At 41.1% G+C, this 21,442-nt stretch overlaps 1 protein-coding gene across 9 annotated transcripts in view; it reads left to right on the top strand.

Annotated features, from left to right (window-relative positions):
• SORCS1 (sortilin related VPS10 domain containing receptor 1) overlaps window positions 1–21,442 on the top strand; it is a 485,244-nt gene that overhangs the window by 251,472 nt on the left and 212,330 nt on the right. For all 9 annotated transcript variants that reach the window (XM_037165612.2, XM_037165607.2, XM_053668607.1 and 6 more), the window contains one exon: window positions 11,407–11,506. In XM_037165612.2, the coding sequence (XP_037021507.2) occupies window positions 11,407–11,506 (100 nt within the window). The remainder of the gene's footprint in view (window positions 1–11,406; window positions 11,507–21,442) is intronic.

The following is a 21,442-nucleotide window of genomic DNA, read 5'->3' as shown; positions in this document are numbered from 1 at the left end:
CTTGGGTGTGATATTGTTATGTTAGAGAATTGCATGTTTATGATTTTATAATAAAAAGGGGGTATTATTTGTGCCATATCCTGTGTAATTAGACTAGGGCTTAAAGTCTTTCACTGCTTTTTTTTTTATTGAACCAAGATGAAATCATCTAAGACCTTATCAAAGCTATAATATTCTAGAATTGTTAGCCTTCTTGAAAGTAGTAGATAGGGACCAGTTTTTTAAAGGTGATATTATAAGTCATTGTAATAATGTGCAATAATGCATACACTGTATTTTCTGATTGGGCTGAAACATTTCACCCATGAAGAAGCTGAGTAGAAAACAGACAGGATGTTACAGGTAGACTGTAGATGTACCTCCACCCTGACACTCCAACTCCTAGTTGTATCCTACAATTTCAGGATGAGATTTATCTCTAAACCTGGCATCTCAGAAGTATGTTATAGGCTTATCAGTATAAAGTTGCCCCGAACTCTTCCTGCTACGGGAATTCTTGAATGTCACGCTCAAATCCAAATAGAGATCAGGTGGTCCAGTCCTTTGTAAAAATGCCTATGAGAGAAGAATTCCCTCATTTCTATTTCGCTTAACTTTTAGTCAACTAAAGGCAGCACAAGCTCAGTTATGCACCCTCATGTTAAACTGAGGCTTCCACCGTCTATGGGATCAAACATAAATAGGCGAAATGACACCCACAGAACTATTTCTACAGTTTAGGATAATTGGATCATTTTCACATCAGGGAATCAAGTAAATTCTACTGTCACCACTAAATGTTTAGTTGCTTATGCTTCCAGAATACATATTTTATAATTTTTATTCATACATTCTGAGTGAAGGGCTAGGAGGACCAGGTAACAGTGGCTTCATTTGATAAATGTTTTACTTCTTTTTGCATATTCCCCGGCAAGGCATTCACAGTGCTTCTTTAGCCAACCAGAGTGCCGGGTGAAGGGAGAAATAGCACAGGACAATGGGCAGTCCCAGCTTAAATTGATTTTCTGATAGATTCTAAAACAAGCGAGATATATATGTACCATTTCATCTCTGGGACAGTGCATTCTTCACAACTAGGCCTGGGACTTGGGAGACACAACATAAATAATTGTTGCATGAAAGAGCGAATGGACCATCACCCTGAATTGCCACACTGTATTCCTAATACTTCTATCTGCTTCATAGAGCCTACGCATTATGCCTGGGTTTAAAGAACTGGTCCCTAGTATCATCAGTACCTTTGGAGTCTTGGCTTGGCAGATGCTGGGACTAAGAATTCTATTTCAAATAGACAATTGGCTTTAGGATGATATCTGGCAGGGATTATGAAGAGTGGTGGTTCCTTTGTTTGGGAGGCAGGGGATCGAACTTCTGGGAGCTCCATCAGAGATTGTAATTTCTTTCCAGTCAGACTATCCTATTCTTCTATAAAGAGCACGGCACTTACATGGCTGAGTCATCTCGTCTGGGTATGGAACATGCTGACTTTAGAAACCAACTGCCTGGGTTTGAATGCAGGCCCTACTGTTAATATCATTGTTATGTGACACTGGACACATTCATCATCTTTGTTAAGTCTTAATCTCTACATCTGTAAAATGTGGATTATACTAATACTTAACCCACAGGGTATTATGGGAATTAAGTGAGCTAATACTTGTAAAGTGCTTGTTAGCCCAGAGTATGATATGTTTTGAACATTCAGTAAATTCTCACTATTAGTATTCATAAACTATTTGTCACAGTTGCTTATGAGTACAGGGTAATACAGTCTATTCATAGGTGACCTCAGTATGAAGACAGGAGTGTCGGACCAGAAATATCTCAGGGTTAGAAGCAGGTCAAAAAATAAAACCCTTTATAAGCCAAACAGACATGCTCCCCTGCTCTAAATTTATGTTTACCTGGGTAACTGATCAACGAATACAAGGTCTATCTGAGAAAAGTCCAGCTGTTGTTAATATAATGAGAATGGTTTGCATGACATAGAAGTCACCTGGCAGCCAAGGAGAGCGGACTGGAACACACATGCATGAACAATCATGCCTTCACTGTACTAGTCAGTGGGGGAGGTAGACTCCATCGAGTGAGCATGTGTACTGTGTGGCCATCACATTCAAAATGACTGAGTGAGCAGAGCAACAAATATGCATCACATTTTGCGTTAGGCTTGAACTTTCCACCACAGGAACTGTTCAGATGATTCACAAGGCTGTAGCTATGGGCAGCTGGTGACTGGCAGCTTCACTGTGCCTGCTCATGCATCACGTCTCATGCGGAGGTTTTGGTCAAACATAAAATCACCCAGGTGACTCAGCCCCACCACAGCCCAGATTTGGTACCCTACAACTTCTGGCTTTTCTCAAAACTGAAATCACCTTTGAAAGGGAAGAGATTTCAGAGAGTGGATGAGATTGAGGAAAATACAATGGAGAGTAGCTGATGGCAATTGGGAGAACTGTGGGAGGTCCTAAGGTGCCCACTTTGAAGGGGACTGAGGCATCATTGTCCTATACAATGTTTCTTGGATCTTGTATCTTCTTCAGTAAATGTCTCTACTTTTCATATTACATGGTCGGATGCTTTCTAGACCTCATATTTATGTTTTCCATATATGAATATAGTATTTTAATAAATTAATGCATAATACATTTTCCATAAACATTTGTATGAGTTCTTTCTCAGTAAGCCCCTCATTTCTCTTATGTCTGTGTCATAACTCCCCCCACCTGCCAGAAACTCACCAGGGAGCCCTAGGGGTATTTTTTTGCTCCCCGCTCCAAAAAGAAATGCAAAAACAAAGTATGAAATTTCTCAAAAGATTTCTTCTGGGAATAGGGGAGGGCATTTCAGAGTTGTGTATCCAGTCTGTAGCACTGTTTGAGCACCTTTTGCATCATAAGGAGAAGCTACAGTGGTGGAAAGAGAGACAGAAGGGTGGGCGGAAATGCATCCTGCTCTCTCATAGATGACTGTCCGGCAGGGAACACTGGATCCATGCAAGGGGACTATGTGGCTGAATATAAAAGCCAGGCAGGGGACATTCAAGTGCATTATGTGGGCTTTAAGGGAGAGTCATTCCATTTAGGAGAGGGACATGGGTAAGCTCAGGGAAGGGAGAGATGCGTAAGTGCAGCCTTGAAGTAGACAAATGAATTTTGATGGGCAGAGAGAAGGCTGAAGGGATAAATGTAAACTCACCCTGCCTTTAGAGACCATAGTATTTCAGCACAGAAAACTGTGAACATCAACAGTTTCAAAGTCAAGGGGTCTGGGGTGTCATAGAAGAAAGATAAAGGCCCCTGGCCAACTGGCACTGTCAGACATCCCAAGGAACGGGACTGTGGCGTGGGATCTCAAAATATGAGAAGGAACACGCGCCCGGGCCACTTTGCCAGTGTGTCCGGTTAGCGGGGGATATTTCATGTGCACAGACATGGAGGCATGAGAGAGGCTGTGTCTGTGAGAAAGAACAAGCAGGTCTCCTGTGCTACTGTCACACGGGTAAGTTTCAGACGCTGCAGAGATGGTAGGAGCCTGCCCTGGTATGGAACTGGAACTGAAGCGGACAGTTCAAACGAGAGGCACTGGAGACAAGTATGTGTGTATGTGGTGGGGGACGGGGGTTTAAGGAGAATATACTCCCACTATCTGTTCCCGAAAAAGCTTAACAGGAGACCTCTACTTCATGTGCTTCTTCTTTCTTAAGTCTTAAGCAAAGTATTCTGATATTCAGTTACCGGTGCCAATCAAAATATAATAATGGTTATTATTATATTTTTACTCCTTGCCTGAAGATGTTTATTGATCTTAGAAAAAGAGGAAAGGGGTGAAGAGTGAGTGAGAGAGAAAGGAAGACAGGAAGAGAGAAGGAGGAAATAGCGATGTATGAGAAACATCAATGGGTTGCCTCCTATGTGCGCCGAGACTGGGAATTGAACCTAAGTACATGCCCTGACTGGAGGTAATCGAACCTACAACATTTTGGTGTACAGGATAACATTTCAGCCTAGCCCCCTGGCCAAGTCCAATTTTGGTTATTTTTATACTCAGAATGAACTGGAAGGTATATCAAGGTAAAGGTAGCCCCTATATAGATTTCTGATTTTATCTGTGGCCAAAATATATGGCATGTGTGTGTGTGTGTGCGCTGATGTGTCCTATACTGTATTGCCTCCTTTTCCATGGAGCGATATGCATCCGGTCACGGTGAACTGCATCCAGTTTTTTATCTCAACTGCCCCATGTCACTGACACCAACACCACAGCATGATGATACAAGCAAAGAAGGATGATACAAGGACAATGGCTTAGAAAACCCAGAAAGGTGAGAGAGAACTTTCCCAACTTGTGAACGCATAGGTACCCACCCATTCTGTAAAACATTTAAAACATAAAATTTTTATTACAAATTGAATTTAAAACTCTGTGACATATGGCAGAGTAGAAATATCTTTGTATCCCATTGCCACACGTACCCCCCAGCCCCCCTGTTTAACCTCCTTTCCTCTGATTCTGCAAGTTAACCTGAAAAGCTCGGATAATCCAAGCAACAGAGGGAAGCTTGTTCAGCCTGGGCTGCACCATAACATCTCATCAGCATGTTTAAATTACGTGTTTAGGCTGACAGGCGGACGTATTTCAAGGCAGAATCCTTGGAAAGCAGGAGACGGTTTCCTTCAGCTCCGCGTCACCGTTTCGTGTGGACTGCCTATTATATTCTTGAGGTATTATGAAAAACGGATTTGGAGATATTTGCTTGACAGTGGGTAGACTAATGGAATCCGGTGACTGTATTTAAAATGTGCAGGGGTTTGTTATAACAATGGTAATAGAAATATCAATTGTGCTGACAGGTTAAAAAAATCTGTCAATGAATGATAATGAAGTTATTTAAATGTCGACTCACAATCATTTCCCAAACCCTAAATTATTCTCACTGCTTTAACCTCATGCATCCTGTGTTATTAAGGAGCAGAGCTGGCGATGCAGCCCGTGTGCTTTTGGCTTCGGGAGCTATTTTTATGCTTCCAAAGGCACTAGGAGCAATGAAAGTGGCTGCTCTTAGTGATTTTAGGAAAGAATCAAAACGCAGAAGCCACAGCTGTGCGATTTAGAGGTGAAAGCTGCTCCGCTTTCAGGATGTCTCCTTGGCGCTGATGTGAGTAATGCTCTGGAGCTTCCTGTCTCCAAGCCTCCCCCATACCTGGAGTCTTTGTTTGTGACCTTGGCAGTAGGGCTTGGTGTGTATGGGATAGGGCATCTCTGCTTTCCTGGGGTCTGCAGGTAGAGAAGAAGCAGCTCGGGTTATTTGGATACTTTCTAAAGCCTTTTGAAGAAGCAGCCTGCCTCATCCTTGGTTCAAAGAGTATGCCCATTGGGCATCTTGCATTCACTCACTGTCCTGTGCAAAAGCCACCTGCTACGTGCCAGCACCGTTCTGGGAACTGAGGATTTGGGGGCAAACAAAGATACAGTCACTGGCCTTATGGTCCTTAGAGTAATCAGGAAATGGATGTCAGGCAGAGGTTTCTTGATGAGAAAGTAGAGGACCATGGAACAGGCCACCACCCTCATCCCACCCACACAGCTGGTCGTGCCTGCTAATAGCAGGGACTGCAGTGGTCCTTGGCAGACTGTGTGAGCTTCTTAGTGACTTAGTACAAATCCAGTGGAAGCATCCCTCAAGTGAGCGAGTTGTTCAGAACCAAATTGTGAATGCCTGCTCTGTCCGGGTGCTGTTCTGAGAGCTAGGAAGTCAGCAGTGAATGCAACAGACACCTTTCCTGCACTCATGAAGCTTACAGTCTGGTGGGGGAAGATAGATAAAATAAGTGCATCTATCAGATAAGGTAAAGAGCATGAAGAGAAATGACAAGGGCTAAGGGGGTAGAGTGTGCTGGAGAAGGGGGAGAGGTTTCTGTGTCATACAGCATGACCTTTGTCCAGAAAGAAGTGAGGGACCATCTGTTGGGGTAACTGAAGAAAGAGCTTAGGAAGTACAAGGAATAGCAAGACAAGGGTGGGCAGGGGTAGGGCTCAAGTGAAAAGGGGAGGGATTAGGATTGGACATCTCACAGTTGTATTGCAAATCTATTAGGTAGAAATGTAAATGTGGAAATAGCAGATCTGGAGTTTATTTGTTGAGGGAACCAGGGCACTGACTGGTTACTCAGTTAGCAAGTGCCTGAGTCTGGTGCCATATGACTTCAAGCTCTCTTAGGCTGTGTGTGTTGGTAGTCTTTATGAGACATCATCAAATCATTAAGAAGCTGATCCACTCATTGTGACAATATTTCTAGCCTTCCCAGGAGCCAGGGTGGACCAGATCAGTGACATACTTTCTTTTCCTCTTTGATCATTGTGAAAAGTTTCTGCTTATACTTTTCTTAAAATTGATTCTCCCTGACAGGCCCTCCGTCCTTTTACCGGATACGAAGAACAGCCAGGTTTTGATCTACACCTGTAGGACTTAGAACTGTTTTAGTTCATATTTATTTTTCTAAGAAATGCAAAATTAGATTGTGTAAATATATTCTCTTGTAGCAGCAGCGCACCATGGGGTTAAGTGGCAATGCCTTTCAAGTTCTGTGCCCTTGAGTAGGCTGGTTATACTGCTGGGTCTTCCTTATCAGTAACACGTGGTTAATATCAATGTTCGTTTCAGAAGAATCTGCATATGGAATGTTTAGATTACATTAAATTTTATTATCTCTTAGGTTTCTTAAGCATAATAGTCAGTTAAGCAATGGAATCCTGGCACATTTACTATAGAAATAGTGTGTGAAATCTTGAGCTCTTAAATTTCAGTTCTTACCCTTACCTCTCTAATCTAAGTTCCACACAAAACTAACACACGTCCTTGAAAATATGATACAGTTACATTTAAAAATGGTAATAGCTCCACAGATATCTTCTGTTTTCTACAAATTAAATCTCAGTCATTTTTAGTGGTTGAGATTTTCCTTGAGGGTTCATGTTATGGATTTTAGTATGCATTAGGCAAAGAATACAGAAAAAAATCAAGAAAAAAAAGAGTGATGACATGAATAACAAAAGCTATCATTTGTAGATTGTTTTATGCCAGCCACTGTGTTGGCACTTTTTATGGTCTAATGCAATCACAAGTGATCCCGTGCTTGTTTATTTTATTGGATGGTATAAGATTATAGCAGAGGAAATCAATCATGCATTTTATTTCTTTGTGGAAACTAGTACTGTCTTGTATTGATTCCTTCAAGTACGAGGGACAGTTTGCCACCTCAGAGAGATCATACGTTCTTAGAAGGCAGGTGTCATGCCTTCAGCGTGGTTTTTCCACCCCCTGAAGCAACAAATAGCAGCTCTATGCATGTGGTAGATAAATAAAAGAAATGCTTCCAGCTGTTCTCGGAGTCACAGTTTAAGATATGTTTGTGGAAAGGGTAAAGTGGGCATGAAGGCTCAAAGGCAATAACATTCTAGCTCCGATTTAATCACTCGCATATTTATGTTCCTGGAATACTTATTTTTGAAGCTTTTAGCTTTTTCTAGTAAAGCAGAGATACTGACAGGAGCCCTGTTTTTCATATGTAGATAAGCCAACCTGTAAACAACACCTTAAAAAAATGCTTGCTCTAGAATGTCTTAAAAAATGGTACAAATTGAGAATTCAAAGCTACTTATATGGCATCTTAAATACGTCTTTGTCTTTGTATGATATGTAATTATTAAAGATTATTTCCTCATTTTTTTGCTTTAATAACAAGAAGCACTTTATGGTTAACATAGGCTGGCCTTTCTATTTACAAATTTGATTTGTTTTAAAGATTTTATTATTTCCCTTATAAAGCCAAGATCCATAATTATTCTTTTCCTTTAAAAATACTTGGTGTTATGTTAGCCAAAGTATGTTGTTTAGAACCCTTATCTCATTACATATCACTCAAGAATGGATGTTATAATCAAAACTATTTGGAAAATGCTGCATGACATATGACCATTAAGAGGTTCATGGTATTTATTAGAGTATTAAAATTTATGTCAGTATAGAATAATAAAGTTTATAAGTTCCAATGTAAGGAAACATTAAATTTTGTTTAATCAAGCATTTCCTAATTTTTTTTATCTTGGATAATATAATATTTCTGTCCCCCGTTCCTAGGGATGATACTTAAAATAGTTAACAGCCAGCGCATTGGCTCACCAGCCAGCCTGCTGCTCAACTGTCTGTCTCTCTGCTCCTTCAGAGCCCACATCCCTAGGAGACTGCAGTTCCCACAGTTGACCATGCAGAGGTAGCTGGAAGCATCTGTTAGCTGTGAAGAGGGTTCGCAGATGGGCACTAAGAATTGCCTTCCAGGGTGACCTTCTCCAAGGTCACTTTCTCCTTCCCTGGGATTAGCTGAGGCACTGACCAATCAGAACAGGGGCTCCTCTTGATGTTGGAGCAAGTTCCTTGAGGACCTCTGTTGTGCCAGCCCATAATCTTTTGATTGCTGGACTCTCTAGGAGGCCTCCAGGGGAGAGGCCATGTGGTGAGGTTGGCACAAGTGCTACTCAGAGAACTTGGTTCCGTAAACATTTTCCAACTGCTCTGCAAGTGTTGGGTTGTTTCCATTTCTTTACCACTGTACCCATGTGTCCCGGCTGAATGTCAGTTTTATCCACGACACATGTCAACACTCTAATTCTAATGGTATGGGACAGACTTTGGCAACTGTCAGTTTATGCCATTTGGGGTTTGTGCAAATTTGTCATTTTTTCCTTACTGTCTATTGATGATTACAATACCATAATGTTTAAACACATAGCGTTGCCAAAATTGAGAATTAACAAATTTTATTTTAGTTTTTGAGGTTTGAAAAATCAAGGGGCAAGACATAGCACAAAAAGTCATGGCAAGTACTTTAGAGGGTCTAGACTGGTGATGTTTTAAGAAGAGGAAAGCATCCAGTAATGTAGTGTAAGTTCTCTGAAAAAAAGTCTAATGTACTTCTGAGCTAGTTCCTCCATTATCATATCATTACATTGGGATTTCAGTTAAACACGCACACAAATGAAGATGAGTTCATACAGAATCCTTATAGAATAATCCTTATTTGCCCTTGTAGAGTATTTTTAGTGTAAAAATATTCACTGACTATCTCAGGGGACAAGCTGATAAAAATTGTAAAAACATACGCTACTCACCATATCTCTAGGGACTAGTCCCTGCTTCTCTAGCCCTCTTTCCTGTTAGCCCCACAGGAAAAGTGAACCCTTTTCTCATCCCCAGCATATAGTGCTACTGGTTTCCCCTTATCACTAGGCCAAATTATTAATGTAACAATATTTCCACATTCTGTCCTTCTCACATCACCACCGCCATGTAGATTTTGCATTTGTTTGTTCTTGAACTTGTAAGTGTTGTTCAGAATAATGAATACAAAAAGCTATCTGAGAAAAGGAGCTAGAGAAAGGCTAGTACAATTTTTGAGGCAAAGAAGTCTTACTATGAAGAGAAAGTTCCCCTGTTACTTACCCTTCAAACTTCTCACTTGCCCCAGTGACACCAGGTTAAGAATGGGAGAGAAAATGCTAAACACCAAGATTGCACTGAGTCAGGAGATGAGTCTCAGATATTTCTTGGAGAAGAGGGGGAAATTTCACCTCAGCATGAGTTTAACTAGAGAAAAGATGAATGTGGTCCGTAGATAAGATTTAGGGAAGGGTTCTGGCTTCCTCTTCAAATGGTCCTGAAGAAAGCAGGTTCCTGGCGGTGCCTTCTAGGTTATAGTGCTCTTACCTCTTCCCTTTTCTAAAGTCCTACCCATGTTCCATTTTCAAGATTTGTGGTTTTTCCAAAAATCATTGCATAATACTCCAGTCTTTGGTGATCTGAAGTATCATCTAAATTTTATGAAGTTTTGACTATTTGTAATGCATATAGATAGTCATTCATATATATATGTGTGTGTGTGTGTGTGTGTGTATGTGTGTGTGTGTGTGTGTGTATATATTTTTTTAGGGTAAACATACCCTGTATTCCCAGCCAGAATAGATTTTTAATTTCTTAATTCCAGGATCACATGTTGCACAGCTTTTGCATTCTGGTGTCTGGTTGGGGGTAGGTTCTTAGTGCACAGTGATGAGATTGTTCGCAAGAACATCTTCTATTTACTCTTTCTGGCCTGTAGAAATTTGTAACTTTAATCAATATTAGAGATGAATTAAAATGATGACATTTTTGTGTTTTTCTAATTAAACTAATTTTATTTTCTAAGCCTTGTTAATTTTTATCTGTATCATTGCCCTTAACACATTATAACTTTATATACCTGCCTCTCAAGTAAAGCTGTTGGATTCTTGAGAGTAGGGACAATGTGTTGTATCCCGGTATTTAGCATAGAGCCTGTTACATTTTTAGGAACTCTACAAATATGAATGAATGAATGAATGAATGAATGAATGAATGAATGAATGAATTGCATTGAAAATCTCCTATATGTAAAAAGAAGGCTGAAAGGAACTTTCATCTATATCTGTTTTCTTTAAATTAAAAAAAGAGCTGTGGTATAATATTAGTAACACAGGACTTAGGGTCAGAATACCTCCATTCACATTCTAACTGGCCACTTATCAGCTGTCTCCTTTGAATGGGTCACTTAAGTTCTCTCATCCACTTTCCCCAAGTACAGATAATATTCTCTACTGCCCATAATGGTAATAATGATCTAACAAGATTATAATTCTGAAATATGTAATAGACTTTCACAGAGGAGGTGATTAAGGCCTATTTATTAGTCTGAATTAATGTTATTGACCAATGGATAGACAAAGAGGAAAGAATCTCCACAAAGGGAGGGTCAGTGCCAAGAAGTAATCTCTCTCAACTCCATCTTGCTTAACACTGAAAAAGACTGCCCAGTAACATGTTAAGGTTCATATATTAAGACATTTTCTTTCTATTAGATAATAGGAAAAGACTGAATGACCTTTGAAGGGACTGACCCACCATATATTCTATGACTCATGGAAGAAAAAACAATTTGTAGATAAATCTGGAGAACCTGCTTTTCCACTATGTCAAAGATGAAGCATCAGTTCCAAAATGTCGAATCTAAGTAAAATCTCTTTATTTCTTTGGCCAATTTAAGGGACGTGCTTATCTCTTGATCTTTTAAAATTAACCACATTCGTTATGCAATGTACATATGCTAAGGAGCAGTAGAGAGATGGAGTTTTCGTTTTTACCAATTCAATTTAAATGCAAATGTTAACCACTCACATGATGCTACTGTGTACATAATTAAGCATCATTATGTACTACATGAATCATTTAGCAACCTTCCAAGAGCCGCTCGACTACGTAAAACATACATTATGCTGACAAGCAGCCAAATGACGTATACTTCTGTCCTCATTAATGCTCCTTTTGTATTATAGGTCCACCGACTATGGGACAACCTATGAGAAACTGAATGATAAAGTTGGGTTGAAAACAATTTTAAGCTACCTCTACGTGTGTCCCACCAACAAACGTAAGGTAAGAAATGTGTTTTCAGCATGTGATGTCTTTGTGATGTGACTTCTGTCTTGGTTCACTAACCTCTCCAGCCACCTAAAAACCCATCACAGGTCGGCTTGAAGAGAGGCATAGATGAGATGATGAATGATAAGGTGGTGAAGTGTCTGACGCATCGTAATTTGCAGATCAGCAGCTGTGACTGTAGGAGGGCAACGGGAGGGATATCATTACCTTTTCCAAAAGGTGACGACAGGAAATGAGTCTTGTTAAATGGACGCTGCTGGCACTCTTGTAAGACCGATGACCAATCAGTGACAAGAAGCAGAACAGGCCTTGACAAAACAGAAAAAAAAGAGATTTTCATTTGTTGTTCTCTGTTTTCCCCTGACATGGAGTAAATAGATTAACTGGAATTGAAAGAAATACATTGTCTTACAGCAGGTTGGAAGTTTCATTTCTAAAGTTTATTCAACCTGTATACAAATGCCAGGATGAAGCTTCTGCTAGAAAGAGCCTTGTAGGTCAGCAAATACCACTCCCTAATTTTACAGATGACAAAACTAAGGTTTAAAAGAAGAAAATGCTTAGTTCCCATTGCAGATTTATGGATGCAACTGGGACTAGAATTCAGGTTTCTTGGTGGGCAGTCATAGTACATTATACTGCTCCCATTATTCTTCTGAGAGGGATGTTATTTTCTTAGGAAGAAAATGTTTGCATTTAAATAGGAAAGGTCTGTTTGTCTCAGGAGGAGAGTTATTTGGTCAAATTATTGCATTGTCAAATTCTCAATTCTGACACAGTTTCTAAGTATTACATGAATTATATGAAATAATAGTGTTCATCAGGAAATAGAAAAGTGCTATTCATTAGTAAAGCCATATTCTGGTAGGAATCTGCACTGATATCGAGGTTCTCATTTCAGACCTGTCAGTAGTTACTTTTAGTGGCCTTGGGTAGGGTCTACATTTGCTTATTTGGACTGTGAAAGGTGGGTGAGAACATCTCTAAATAGATGTTTTCAACACTGGCTTCACATTCAAGGCTCTGGGTGGTCCCTAAATGTGCAAGTGTTGGTCCACCCTGTTGTTCTGGACAGGAGCTCAGGTACCTATACCCTGAGCAAGCTCCCCTGATACTTCTGGTGTGTGTCTAGGATGAGAACCACTTACACAAGTGTAATGTTCCCTCTGGCTTTAAGTATTTCAAGTTCTTCAACAGAAGCAGCATAAAATATATCAGGTGCCCCTAGATTCTGTTCTGATGGCTTGAGTATAAACTCCTCTAAGCCAATTAACAAGTGTACAACTATGGAAATTTACCTAATCTCTCCAAGTACAGTGTCATCTAATTTAAAATAGGGGATAATTATAGTTCCTACCTCAGGAGGAGACTTGTGAGGATTATACGAAATAAGTCATTTCAAGTGTTTAGCACAGAGTAGTTAAGCTTAATCAATGTTTTCTCTTCACTTTATTCTCCTTTTCTCACTCCCCCCTTCTTCATATAATTATTGGAGGTAATAGTAGTGATTATCCTCTATAAATAGCAGTATTCATTAGAACTTTCTACAGCGATAGAAAAGTTTCTCTAAACTGTCCAATACTGTAGACATGAACCACTTGGGGCTACAGAGTGTGTGCAGTGTGGCAAGTATGACTGAGGCACTGGGTTTTACATTTTATTTAATTTCAAGTAATTTAAATGTAAATACACATATTTGGCTGATGGCCACAGTATCACACCAGTGCTACACAGCACAGTTCAGTAGTGTCATCCTTGTACGTTTAGAAATATACCCTGAACTTTCCTGGTGTCCCCTTATTGGCGGGTTATTGGTCCATCATCAACAATTACGTGTAAGCAATTTTGATCTGCTTTATATATCTCCTAAATTGAGGAGATGAACCTATATCCTTTGTTTTTTACAACGAGCTTTAGTTATGCTTGTTGGCCTTGCATCAATTCTTGTAATCCCTACTGATTTTTCCTCGAGTTCACATTTTTAGTAAATTTTGTTTAGCAATCAACACACTGTAGACACCACAGGATACAAAGGGAAATAAGGCAGAACTCTACCCTTAGAGGTCTTGTATTCTCCTAATAAATGCTGTATGAGTTCTTATCATTGAAAGTTGCCTTGAGAGAGCTTCTGCCTCTCAGGGGACTTTGGGTGAGTCACTTATATTTTCCCATTTGTAGAGTGATACAGGCCAAAACAAAGACATTTAATGGAAGAGACCTGAGAATTGTTCTAATCCAGCGATAGTCTCTTTTAATGACGCTGTTAGAGAAGAATGTGATTTAAAAACCCAAGATGTCAGATGTTGCATGTAAGCACAGCCTTTTCATTAGCAGCAGAATTGGTCAGGACCTAGAGATTCCAAGGTTGTTTGCAGTAGCAGGACTTGACGAGTGGGACTGTGACGTCCTGACGTGGCTCTTAAGAGAGGAAGGAAAGTGGAGACAGAAGCCGCACAGAGCCTTGCTGTGGAACCCGCTCACGACACAGCACCAGTGCCCACCAGGCTGCGTACTCACTTACTCTGCAGTTATCTGAGGCCTAGAAGAGGGCATTTGGCTGGGGGCAGTTCCCTGAAAATCAAGACTTGAGAAACAAAGGCATTGCCCATAACTGAGAGAGAGCAGTTTCCTCTAGGACAGGTACCTGCCAGAAGCAGAGTCAGGCCTGAGCTGTTTGAATCACAGTGTTTGTGGGGGAACTGCAGAGAAGGGAGCTTTTCCTCTGCAGACACACAAGGCCTTCAGGGTCACTTTCTGCGAGGTTGATAGATTTAAAAAATATTGGAGGATGATGAAGGTCTTTACAATGGTGCAAAAAAATCAATAAAGTTGACATAACAGTGAATTTGTGTGCAGTTTTTCTACTTATGAGATGAATTTATCACCATGAAAAATGTATTTCTTCCCCCCAAAGGGACACAGTTGGACCAAAGAGATAGTACCTCCACAACATTTTAAAGTATGAATATATTTCCCCGATCAATGAAAATTTATGTTAAAAAAAAGAGGGGAGGGGGGAGAAGGAGGCAAAGGAGGAGGAGAAGCAGAGAAGAATCAGGCTCTGTTAATTATGCAGGACAAAGGCACTTGAGTTCCTTCCAGTTCTCCCAGGACTTCTGCATCCTTCCGTGGAAAGGCCGGCTCCTTTAAAGGGTCGCATCACTTCTTTCAGTTCTCTAGGGTGCTATCGAACACATTAACATGTTTTGTACCAGATACTTCTGTTTGCTTTTCACATCTGTGAGAGCAAATGGAATAAAACGGGCAGCAGGGTAACTGTCCCGCAGTCCCAGAAACCTGTTTTGCCTTCATGCTTTTATTCCTATTTTTAGCTGCTCGCGAGGACCAGTGCAGATCCTCAGTCAGCACAACTCCAGCAGTGGGCATCGTGCCCTGGCCTTGCGGGCAGCTTGACAGGGACATCACTGGGATCAGAGTCCAGAACAAAGCAGGCCCTTATTTAGTTTAAATTGATGATCGCCCTTTGGCTGTCTGCTGTAGATTACAGCAGCTTTTCTTGGATAGGTCTGTTACAGTAAAACCGTCGTGCGTTCACAGGTCAGGATAGAAGATCTTGACCAAGAGACATAGAAAATCTGCCCCGAAGTTTTATCCTCGCTCACGCGTACTCTCTTTCAGGAGGAACCCTGCCCCTGGCCTCTGATATGTGAGGTGGGCTCAAAAGAACAAGGCTGGGGTGGACCCCAGTGGCAGAGGATAGGCAGGCTTAGCCATGTGACACTGTGTCTCCAAGGGAGAGCAGTCCCGACCCCCAGTTCCTGGCCAGTCCCAATGCTTGTTGGTGTTGTCAGTGGTTCATTGGATGCGGATATATAATCTTCTGAGAGAAAAGGTGATTTAAACTATGCCTGAAACGAACAGCTGAGATGCGGAGGGTATTGAGGAGAACAACATACATGTAGCGAAGGGAAAAAAATCGGTGCTGAAATTCCAGTCTCGTTCTCACTGAGTTTATAATTATATTCTGCCTGAAAGGAAGACTTCTTTATACGCTGTGTATATCTATCAACCATACCTTTCCCATTGCCCCCACCAACCTTAGCTGTTCTCCCTTCATGAGGCGTTGTTAACATCCTCAAGGTTTAAAGAATGTAAAATCCTGGGAGGAATTCATTGGAAGAGAGAAGGAACGAGAAAGGGTTTTCTTTAAAAACGTGGATTTTCATTTAGCCCATCATTTAGTTGTTAGATCCTTGTGTTCTCTGCATATGGTGTTTCCAACAAAGAAAAAAAGACAAAACTAGGGGATATTTGTTCTCTCTATTCCCCGCGCCCACTCCAGCTCCTGTTGCTTCTCCTTCTGTGTTCTCCTCACTCCATTAGTATCATCCCTGCTCCCTGTGGGGAGACCCTTCCAAGACTTTCATCCTATAAATAGGACTCCAGGCCGCAGAACACATTGATCATTCTTTTGGGTCTCTTGGTACATGCCAATCTTAAACACTGTATTTTCTCCAGATGTTTAGGTTTTAATTACCATAGTCTTTGTGGCACTTTCTAAATTAGCATTTAATTATTGATTCCTTGCCTCTTGTCTTTATGTCCTGGGCTTGCTTAATTCTTCTTGTCATTTGCTGGGGTGGTTTGTATCATGTGTGTGACAACTTTTGGGGGCAAGAAAGAAGTGGTTGATAGAGTCTGCCAGCATCTCTTAGGGAAAATTCTGGAATCATCGAATCAGAACCTAAGAGATGTTGGGCGTATTCAGATTCCGCTTTTCTGCTTCATAGACATGAAAACCAAGTTCTGGAGAGTTTAGTGACTTGCCTGAGAGGTTGAATGCAGCTGGTGAATTAAAAGCTAAGATCATTAGACCGTTAAAGTAAACCTCGGATGCCACCTATTCCATAAAAATCTAATGAAATCCACTAACGACATTTTCTCAACTCTCTCTTATCTCCCAGGCATCTGCTTTTCTATTCTAACACTTTTCTCTTGCTTCTTTTTATTGATCATGCTAATACAGTTGTCCCAATTTCCTCCCCTCTCCCCCCTCCACCTAGCAACCCCCACTCCCTCAAGCAATCCCCCCACCAGCGTTCATGTTCATGGGACATTTGTGTAAGTTCTGTGGCTACTCCCTTTCCTGTACTGCACTTCACCTCCCCACGGCTATTCTTGAACTGTCTATTCGTACTTCGTAGTCCCCTCCATGTTCACCTATTCCCCCACACCCCTCTCCCATCTCTTCTGTTTATAGTTATTTTTGACTGTCTAACCCCCAGCCCGTTTGAATACAAAGTCCTAGAGTCTATTAAGTGTCTTCATCTGTTGTGTAGCCACTAACAAGCACAGGTGCTGGTATACAGCAGGTACCACAGCTGAGGATTGGAGTTGAACTCAGGCTGGGTTTGGGACTCCTGGCTTGGGCCTTGAAAAGGAAAGTACCTTGTGAAAGCAACTTTGACTCATTTATTTTATCTAATCATAAGATTAATTCTTTCAAGTGAATACACAAAGATATTTAAAAATATATATCCCTGCAGGTTTTAGTCCTTTCTAGGCCATGATGTACAATTTTATCTTTTCCAGCCAAGGAGAACATGATTAATATTTAAAGTGCCAGGACTTTGCATAGCACTCACTCGGCATTATCTGTGGAGGCCACGGGGAGCCAGTGTACTGTATAATACATCAAAGGGGGTGCGTGACATCTCCCCTGCGGACACCTGGCACTTGCTCATTCCACCCCAACTCTCTTATCTGTCTCTCGGTACACAAGATCACGCCTTTGCCTCTCATCTCTTTAAAATAGTGTATGTTTCATTCATAAAGAAGTGTGATGTATGAACCCAGAGACATAAATGGTAATGGCATTTTCTAAACTTCAACGCAAGTGACTTTTTTACTGAATCAATGCTACCGCTTCCCTGTACTTAACCTCGGCAAGGATGGCTGACGGAAGAGATTATCTTTTTTGATCCTTCCTGGGTACGGCTGAGTACTGTTTGTACCGTTTCAGTCCATTAAGCATTGTTCTATTCACAAGCGTTCCAAAGTAACACGAAATCCAAGAAAGCGTGCCACAGCCGTGGTTTTGTCCTTTGGGTGATTTTCCAACAGTCATTCAGGCCCCTGGGTTTCAAACAAGGTACAGAATAATCAGTGCAAAGTGCTTTGTTTGAAATCGGGGCAGAGTGCCAGGAGCCACGCCCACTAGCGAGCTCCCTCTGAGTAGGGTGGGGGGTCCGTAGGCAGCCCTAGGGAGCCCCCCGGGAACTCCTAGGCCCCACAGAACACAGTTGGGAAATAACACTGACCCAGACCGTTCCCCCTTTGTATACTGAGCCACACCTCAAACGCCCAGGTACCTGATGCTATTTTGTAGGGCCAAAGCACCTGTGATAACATTCACAGATAAAAAAGCAGTCTCTTTGATATCAGCATAGTACGTTACAGAGTAGGTACCTTCACTGAATTGTAGTGTGTCTAAAACTATGTTGAAAAGAAATAAAAACAACAAAATCAGCTCACAATATGCCTGGTTTCTCAGAATTGATCAAGTTAACTAGTAGTTTACTGTTCTATTTCATGTAGCTTTAAGTAAAACTTAAATACTCTTTTATTGGAAAGAAGTTTCTTGCATAATTAGTATCACCTATTTGTTACTTCTCATTTGTAAGATGTTGTGTCTATCACATATAATAAACATCCAATATATTAAATATTACTCATGAATTGCTGGCCTTAAAAAACTAAGTTATATTTGTATGAGGATCAAGTTTATATGATGTTGATATTATAATTCAGAATTTTATTACCCACATTTATGTTTAAAAAGTATAGGTAGTGGCTAGATAAATAGGTAGGTACTACAAGTATGTTAGATGAATCCTCAGATCAACATTTTTTTTAAGTTTAGATAATGCCTTCTAATTGGCTTCAGCTGGTATTTCTTTACCACGTGGGAGGAAAAATAAATAAAACTTTGTCTTTTGGATATATTCCTTTTTAACAAATGAAATTCATCAGGATAGAGATAGCTTATATTGGTCTGCAAATATTTATGAAGCCTGGTGGAGCCGGAAGCTGCCTATTACTCACGCCACTGACGGAATGATGGGGCGGGCTACCCCTGCCGCCTGGGAAGCAGCATCTCCCAGAGGAACAGCAGCCTGTGAAGAGGCCGATCCCTCTTCAGATACGCGTAACAGACTCCCTGCCTTAACCTGCTCTGGCGAGCAGGCTTACAAACTTAGTTATCTATTACCTACATACTTATTTATGTTTGCCTCACCATCTGTCTTTGTGAGAACTGGTATTCTCTGCAGCCTGGCTGGCCTGACGTGAAATGCCCATCCATTACCCTTTTATGAAGGTCAAATGCATTAGCTCAGGTTGGTTCCGAGTTACGCTCTGTTGTGGAAAGTGGTCAGAGGTCTTTTCAACATTCTGGTCTGTTTGCTTCCAACACACTCCCTGTGGTTTCTCAGGGGTTTCCATCATCCGGCGTTCGACGTACTGTATCTAGAACATTTGTTTCTAGTGAACAGCCCAGGCTGCTCTTGTGATGGATGGAGATGGATGCCAGCCGCTCCAGGAAATTTGCCATATTTACTAGGGTGGGGACGTTGCACTGCAATATATCAGATCTGCCCCACGCTTTCTCTTGGTGCTGTCCTGGAAAACAAAGTGAAGGTCGATGGGTCTTTAATAAAACTACTTTTTTTTTCTTCCCTGGAGAAGTTAAAAGAGCACCATTGGCCTCAAAGGCTAAGTTGCTTCCATGTGTACTAAGTTGCTTCCATCTGGCCTGACTTTTCTCTTGACCAAACTTTCTTTCGATGCTTTTGTCCCTTCGTTCCGCTAGGCATCTGCCTCCTGGTGGACCGGGCCTCTAACTCCAGCATGTTTTTTATTCTGTGTCCCTCCAAGTCAACTACTTAAAATGACTTTTGCGGAACAAACTATTATAGCTTGTAGGCCACAGGATGGGCTTGGGTCTTCTAGGTGTAAAGGCCCGCAGTGTGATAGGTGGTGTGATGGTGGGGAAGAGCCATTTCTTCTCTGACTGCTTGGGGCTGTGCGTGCTTGTTTGGGGACTAGACTACTAAGCGTTGCCATGATTGAAAGCATCTGCCACCAAGAAATGAGCATGCCTGTAGAGGAGAAAAGGACAATGAATCCAAAGAATAAAGAGTGGGGAAAATAAAACACCCTGAACACACAACCTCTCACAGATAAGAAAAGAGATGTATGGGAGGAAAAGCACAGATGTCAAGCCAAGAGGGAAGATGGCAGAGATACTACGAAGCATGGAAAGTAACAGAACAGTGTTGACAGGAAGCTGATACAAAGAGCAGGATGAAGACATAGGTAGAAGAAAAAGAAATAATGAAATCATAAATATTTCCACCAGCAGATTTAGAATCTCCCGAGATCTTGCAGGGAGAGCAAGGCCGATTTACCAGGAACTTATTAAGACTTTCAGAGGGAGTACAATTTGCCCTTATCTCGCTGTTCCTCCTGAGGGCTTTCAAAGGGGTAAAAGATGTTGATGGCTGTGGCCGAGATTAGTTTTCCCAGGAAGGAAAGCACAATTACGACTCAAGTGTGGGGGAGTAGCAGGCCTAGATCTGGGCTCCCCGGCTCCCCCAAATCAAGTATCCTTGCCCCTCCCTGTGATGAGTGAACATCTGTCCTTTAATGCTCTCTCCCCCACCCCTCTGGGGAACGGCCTCCCCCACTGATGTGTGCTTTCTGCGTGTGTTAGGCATACCAACTCAGCACCTATATGCACTCACTGTGGGGCTACACTTTGTCTTTGGAAGGTGGTCATTGTGGATTTCAGCCTGGCCGAGTCATTCGTTCTGGTGTCAAGGTTAAGATCATGGACCCTGGAGCCAGTCTGCCTCACTTCACATTCCAGCTAAGCCACATGCCTGTTGCAAGCCTCTAGACACGGTTTCATTTGTTGGCTTTTCTGTTATTAACCTCTCCCTGATAGTTTTCTTATCAGTAAAATAAAAGAGAATGATCGTTTCAACATCAGAAGGTAGTTATGAAAGGAGTCAAAACAAGCCAAGAACAGTGTGGGACTCATAGCCACCATCTGAAAAATGTTAGTCTCATTACCATCATTATCTGTTTCAAAATATATGGTCATGCCTTTATTTGCTGTTATTTGTCAAATCAACCAAAATTATTAAATGGCTATATTGTGGCAGATCTTTGTTAAGAATTAGGAAGTGGTATAGACATATAAGACTGCGTCTTTGCGTTTAAGGATGTGCAGTTTGGTAGAGGAGATGGATGGAGAAACAGCTTCAGGACAGACCTTGTGTATCATAATAGGTATGTACATAGAACTCTGTCTTTGGGGACTCAAGGAAGCCTTCACAGAGAAGCAGGTATTTATCAACTTGAGAAGGAGAAAAAATGAAAACTATTTTTCAGTGCATGTATGGTGAGAAACCAGTGTTCACAGACCACAGTGCATGGTATTGCTTTGATTGATTTGCAAATAATAATCATGTGCCTATTTTGACTGTTAAAATATGCTAATTTCCATTCATATGTGGCTATACTGACTAATTAGACTTCAAAAAAATCCAGTCTCCATGATCTAATTATATTATAATTCTAACATAATAGCATAATTTCTTTTCAATTGCTATAAACTTTTTTCCTGTGTTGCTTGTAAAATCAATAAATGAGCAGTGGTAACATTATTAAGAAAAATTAATAAAACTAAAACTTGCCTTATGGGCTCGAGATATTCAGCATTTATCTTAAGTAATTAGTGGTCAATTAAAACTATTGATGAGATTTGGAGGTGAGTTTTAAGAAGAACTCAGTTGACATATTTTATTGAATATCTTATCCGTGCCCAGTTCTTTGCAAGCACATTGGCAAGTATTTTTTAAAAAGCATGAACCTTTTCCTGCCCTTACACAGCTCCTATCTGCC

The sequence above is a fragment of the Artibeus jamaicensis genome, unplaced genomic scaffold, assembly GCF_021234435.1.
Source record: "Artibeus jamaicensis isolate MK-2021 breed Jamaican fruit bat unplaced genomic scaffold, CSHL_Jam_final contig_490, whole genome shotgun sequence".
NCBI classification, from domain to species: domain Eukaryota; kingdom Metazoa; phylum Chordata; class Mammalia; order Chiroptera; family Phyllostomidae; genus Artibeus; species Artibeus jamaicensis.
This window is presented reverse-complemented; position numbering and strand designations above follow the sequence as displayed.